Here is a 6301-nt window from a genome sequence, read left to right as displayed (position 1 = left end):
CCTGGCTTGTATCAGCACTGGTGTGGCCAGCTTGAGGAGGGTAGTGATAGTCCCCCTGTACTTGGCACTGGTGAGGCCACACCTTGAGTACTGTGTCCAGTATTCAGTATATTGGGCCTGTCACTACAAGAAGGACACTGAGGTGCTGAAGTGTGTTCAAAGAAGAGTCACAAAGCTGGTGAAGGGTCTAGAGCACCAGACTTATGAGAAGCAGCTGAGTGAACTGAGATTGTTCAGCCTAGAGAAAAGGAAACTCAGAGGAGACCTCACCACTCTCTGTAACTACGTGAAAGGAGGTTGTAGAGCTGAGTGAACTGGGGTTGTTTAGCCTAGAGAAAACAGTGCTTGGGGACATCTCATCACTTCCTACAGCCTGAAAGGAGGTTGTAGCAAGGTAGGGGCCAGTCTGTTCTCCCAAGTAACAAGCGATAGGAGAGGAAGTGGCCTCAAGTTGCACCACAGGAGATTTAGATTGGATATTAGGAAAACTTTCTTCACCAAAAGGGTTGTCAAGCACTGGAACAGGCTGTCTGTGAAGGTGGTGGAGTCACCATCCCTGGAGATATTTAAAAGATGTAGTGCTGATGGACATGGCTTAGTGGTGACCTGGCAGTGCTGGGTTAATGGTTGGACTTGATCTTAAAGGTCTCTTCCAACCAAAACAATTCTGTGATTCTGTGATTTTATTAATTGTGTTATTTTTTTTCTTTATCCTGAATTAGTTTTAATGGTGGCAAGTACCAGAGTTCTTCTGTTACCTCCAAACAGGTGTGTTTTACTTTAAATTGTAAAAGCTTCTTAAAGCCAAAGAGTTGAAAAGGATTAGAACATTCAGAGAATATAAAATGAGGGTGGTGTATTGTATAATAACTCATCAGTTACTGTCTTGAAGAATGCAGACAGGTATTACATGAGTGTTCTTAAACATGATTTAAGGGAGATTATATGTTAGTTATTTCTCCTAAGTAATTCTCCTAGTAATTCAACTTGTGAATTATATGTCACCTCTGCAATACAACTAACTGTTTAATCAAAAACTTATGTCATCTGGGGCTTCTTGAAGAAAACTTACTTATCTGGTATTACCCAAGACACTTCCTCTTGAGATTCTTCTGAAAATTCTTGGCTTTGGTGATGTAACTCAAGTGTAATAGTTTCTCAAAAGGACAGACAGCTGTAGTTCTAAATGAGGTCACGTATGATGAGACCTGTTCTGAAAGATGTTGACTTGGTCTTTCTTCTGTACCTTATGGTTAGAAGTGGGGTGGGGGGTAGTTAATGTTTTATTCTTATAAGATCTGAATCTCTGACAACGATTTAATCTTTTTCTATGTCACTATAATGATGAAAACAAATCTTTTTGGTGGATAGGATTTCTTGAATTGCAAGAGTTACCAATAATGTAATCAGTCATACTGATCTTTCTATTAATACCAGCTTTCTTAAGGGGGAGTTAAAATTCTTCAGGTTTGTTACCTCAATAAGGTATTCTGTTTCTTTTCCTTCTAGGCTATTTACTTTCTAGAAGAGAGGGTCAAGCAGGATCCCCTGAAAAGCCATTGTCTGATCTGGGTCGTCTCTCATACTTGGCTTACTGGAAAAGTGTCATATTAGAATACCTTAACTGCCACCATGAAAAACAAATCAGCATCAAAGGAATGAGTCGAGCTACTGGAATGTGTCCACATGATATTGCCACAACTCTGCAACAACATAGCATGATAGATAAAAGAGAAGATAGGTCAGTGAATCTTGTCAACAGTTTTTAAAATACTGAGACAAAGCTTTCAGTTTTTATACTTAAAAAACAGTTGCTGTGAAAAATGTCTGTATAAAATTCTGACTTTAAAATTAATGATAACCATCTTTATGAAGACATTAGTACAGCTGGGTCTTGTTAATGGGGTCTTACATAAAGAGTTTTTCTCCCTACAAAACTGGTAGGTTTTTTGGATCCTCTTTCATGTTAATGGTTACTGGAAGGGTGTGGCCAGCTTGAAACATTTTCAGTGAAGAATTTTGTTTTATTCAGGGTCATCTTGTGTAAGTACAGTTCCTGACTCTTGCTTTGCAAGTATCTTGATTTGAATACCAGCGAGGGGAAAAAAAAATGGGTTTGAGGGTGACAGTGTCTCTCTCCACACACGTTTTTTCAATCATTACTGAATTCACACCATCCATGGGATCTGATCAGCTCTACATGAAACCCTCCTGCTGCCCGAGGTAGTGGGAATGCAAGTTTCTATTTAATGTTATGATCAGTGTTGAAAGTTAGTGCACTGAGAAGGTGAGTTCCAGTTTTGTGAATACATCTTATGTGATATTTTAGATTTTAAGTGGGTTGGTTTAGTTTTTTGGGCTCTTCCCCACCCCACCCTCCAAAAAAATGCCTTAAATGACTTTCAATGATATTCGTGTTTCTGAAGAGCTTCTTAATTCTTTCTGGATATTCCAATCTTAGAAACTTTATAATTAAGCAAAAGTGCCTTACATCAGTAGGTTGCTAAAAAATAAAATGATGGTCAGAAATAGCTCAGCTTCAGTAACTTTTATGTTCACTAGCACTAGTACTCAAAACCAGTAAGGTTTGAACTAGTAAGAATGCAAGTCTTCAAAAAGGAGATTGGCTTACAGGATGGTGTTATGAGAGTAGTAAGAAGAGTGCTGTCATTGCTTTAAAACCTTAACTTTCCTGGGTGCTTATTTACGGACGACCTAATGGGACAAATGAATTGTAAGAGAGAATCAAATATGTAGTCATTGCTTACATGCAGCTTCTGCCTCGTCATAAGTCACTAGAAGCCCTGAATACTGACTCCAAGTTAGAAAATAATGTTTTTTCACGCGTAGAATTCAAAATACATTATGAAACAAAGTGGGTTAGGTTTTTTCCACAGGTGGTAAAGCTTAGACAGGAACATGAACTGACTTGGCTAAATCTATCAAGAAGATCTGTGGCTGAGCCACGAAAAGCAATCACATCTTTGAAATTCCTGCCACTTACCTTGGGAATCAAGTATTGCTTCTTAGGATTTCCTAAGAAGTATTTTGTTAATACTTCTTACAGGTAGAGAAGTAGCAGTTTGTCAAAATTCTGTGAAAAGGGTACACCTCAATCTGAGGGTTTTTTTTAAAGTGTTCTATCACTGAAAAGCAATGTTGTCACTTAACCTACCTGAATTTTACAGCATTTTAAATCCTTGCTAAAAAAAGCCAAAACAAAAACCAGCATATTTTTTGTGATTTAGAATTGTGTAGTTCTCTGTAACTGGGGACTTTGGGATGTGTGCTAGTGTATTCACACACTGTGCAATATATTGTGTTAGTCTTCACCTACTTTTGATACATTACTTCATTTCATACTAATTAGAAAGTTGTTTTCTACTGCATCAGCATAGGACTAAGGTACATTTTTATGCTTCGTTAGAAAACCTCTGTTTCTGACTTGTTTTCTTGTCCAGTTAGCTGCCATATTCACTTGTAATATTAATGACTTTCCCACTCTTTACTGGATGATCCACAGTGTTTTCTATTCATGCTTGTATGTCATATTAGAATTGGAAATTGTTCTGGCAGTGGCTGAAGTGCCAACACTATACCTCTTGCGCGCATTTAGAGTATAAACTAGAGTATAAATGATAAAACCTTTACTTTACTTTCTTCTTTACCCTAGTGGTGTTTAGTATCTAGCTTTCACTTCATAAACTATTCATAAACTTCCTCTTAGTCAGTCAGTACTGTAAGCATGTTATCTACATGTGTCAGCTGATATTTTTAGTTTGATGTATCCATTTATTTATCCATGTATTTTCACATGTTGCTATGCAAAAGGATTTAAACTGTAAGAATGTTCTTTTAGGTGATCGCTTTCCAAAATAAATTACTGTTTATTGGATTGTAGGTTTGTAATTATTAGAAGGGAGAAGCTGATTTCAAGTCATATGGAGAAACTGAAAGCAAATCCACGCATCAATGAAGTAGATCCTGAAAGCTTGAGATGGACTCCTTTGTTAGTTTCTAATGCTGCGGTTTCTGAAGAAGAGAGAGAAGCAGAAAAGGAGGTAATAGCAGAAACTTCTCATTCTCAATTTCTCTTCCTTTGGATTTCATTACTCTGGATATTCAAATTAGGCTTTCTTAAGTAGAGCATTTTAACTTTGACCACTGCTTAATGATAGAGGACACTGATGCTATTGTAATGCACAATTTTTGGAAGTTGAGCGGCAAGATGTGCTGACTTTGGGGGGATGAATATGAAAACTTAAAACATGAATCGCTTGTAATAGAGCTGTATTTATCAGTCGATGTAGTCGAAGAGCATGTAATCAGATCAAATTTGGTGCAGAGCTCAGGGGCTGCAGTGTCAATCGATTCTTTGTGTTAAGAACTTGCTCAAAGTGATCCATGTCAGTGAGCATGTAATGTAGTGCTAAAGGACTTAAATCAATTCACTGCATCATTAATAGTGCTAAATATCCCATGAAATGCAATCTTCTTTGGTTTGTTATCCTAACTGTTGTAAAGGAGCTACTAGATGATTCAGCCGAAATGTTGTTGCTAGGTTAGCCAGGAGTGCTAATCAGGGTTGACTTATTGTAACTCTGTCGCTAAAGGATATGGCTAAGTAAAGGATATGGCTAGGTAAATGCTGTTTCAGTGACCCATTATTTTAACCTCAACCCTTCAGGCTGAGCGTCTGATGGAACAAGCTAGCTGCTGGGAAAAGGAAGAGCAAGAAATATTCTCCACGAGAACTAATAGTAGGCAATCACCTGCAAAAGTACAATCTAAAAATAAATATTTGCGATCTCCAGAAAGTGTGGCAGTGGTGGGGGAGCGAGGTCAATCCACAGAGCAATCTAAAGAAAGCAGCGAGGAGGATGGCGGGGATGAGAATCAGCAGAGTTCGCCTCCCCGGCTGACAAAGCCACAGTCGCTGGCCATAAAAAGAAAGGTGTGTTATTTCAATGGTTTGGTTTAAAGTCATTCATCTTTGATTTCAATCTAATTGTTATCATCAAAATGACAATCTGGGTTTTTTTACAAACATTGATTAGACTGTTTTAATTATTTCTGGTTTGTTTGGAGACCAAACAACTCCTGTCATATGTTTTTTCCCCTCATTCAGTTTTTTTATCTTTTAGGTTGTTGTGTTCTAGTGACACAAAGTCAGAATTCCCTGTTAATTTTGAAAATAGGGATTGCCCTCTGCTGTTTGGCATTGGTATTGGTTCAGTATTTTACTGGCTCTTCTTTTTTTTCATTTTAAGGTGGAGTCCAGCTTTGTGAGGTTTGTGTTTTTATTGTTTTTAATGTATGAACTCCTTAAAGGGGGATATTGTCTTTTCAAAAGCAAATGCTATTTAAAAAAAGGGTGGGTTTTTTTCCCCTTATTCTTCTAATTTCCAAGAGATTTAAATGTTAAATTCCGGTTACTACCGTGTTTACATAATTCTGAATTTCACTGAAAAATTCAGTTATTTGAATGGTTTAAATTAGTAAACTAAGCCATCCCCAAATTATACAGCACTCACCTTATATGTATTTAGGTGTCTCTGGTGAGAATTAGAGAATTGGAGTGTCCCTTTGTTTATACTTTAGATGAGCAAACTTAAAAGTAAGTATAAATCTGTGAGAATGCATAACAGTAGAAATATAAACTGTTGAAAAGTTTCTTTATAGCAGCCAACAGTAGGATTCCTCTAGTGTATTGTTGAGATCCATGTGAAGCTTGAGGTGCGCTTCCTTTGCTCTTTTATCTATTTTTCTACACACATAGTTATTTATAAAATAGCAGAAAGCAGAAATGTAGAAGAATAAACTTTGATACTTGTGAAGGTTGTTTGGGAATTATAAATCTACAAAGGAGAAACGTGTAAGTACAATTTATGTAATATTGCTATGAATATTATTTGTCAGAGGAAGGTAAAAGTCACTACAGTATGAAGAAAATTCTGGTCTTAATTTTCACGTAAAGATTTGTGTGAATGTATAGGTACATACTCATTTTAACTATTTAGATGTTCTAGATGCTGTCTACATTTGAATTTGATGCAATGTGGTTTTTTTAATGAAGAAATATATTATTGCAAACTCACTTTACAGAAATCTGTGTCCAGAGTCAGCTAGCAAACAGGAATGTAGGAAGAGTTATATTTGTGGAATTATTTTTCAGAGACCTTTCATACTGAAAAAGAAAAGGGGCCGTAAACGCAGAAGGATTAATAGCAGTGTTACCACAGAGACAATTTCTGAAACAACAGAAGTGTTGAATGAGCCATTTGATAACTCAGATGAAGAG

General features: G+C 36.9%; 1 protein-coding gene across 1 annotated transcript in view; it reads left to right on the top strand.

Annotated features, from left to right (window-relative positions):
• Positions 1-1509: 1509 nt before the first annotated feature.
• KAT6B (K(lysine) acetyltransferase 6B) overlaps positions 1510-6301 on the top strand; it is a gene marked incomplete at its 5' end in the record, with an annotated part of 10857 nt that continues 6065 nt past the window's right edge. Inside the window, 4 exons of the mRNA XM_010133211.1 lie at positions 1510-1741; positions 3902-4061; positions 4688-4954; positions 6176-6298. Of these exons, the coding sequence (XP_010131513.1) occupies positions 1510-1741; positions 3902-4061; positions 4688-4954; positions 6176-6298 (782 nt within the window). The remainder of the gene's footprint in view (positions 1742-3901; positions 4062-4687; positions 4955-6175; positions 6299-6301) is intronic.

Source organism: Buceros rhinoceros, unplaced genomic scaffold (genome assembly GCF_000710305.1).
Source record: "Buceros rhinoceros silvestris isolate BGI_N320 unplaced genomic scaffold, ASM71030v1 scaffold4003, whole genome shotgun sequence".
Classification (NCBI taxonomy): domain Eukaryota; kingdom Metazoa; phylum Chordata; class Aves; order Bucerotiformes; family Bucerotidae; genus Buceros; species Buceros rhinoceros.
Note: the sequence above shows the minus strand (reverse complement) of the source record. Positions and strands in the feature narration are given on the sequence as shown.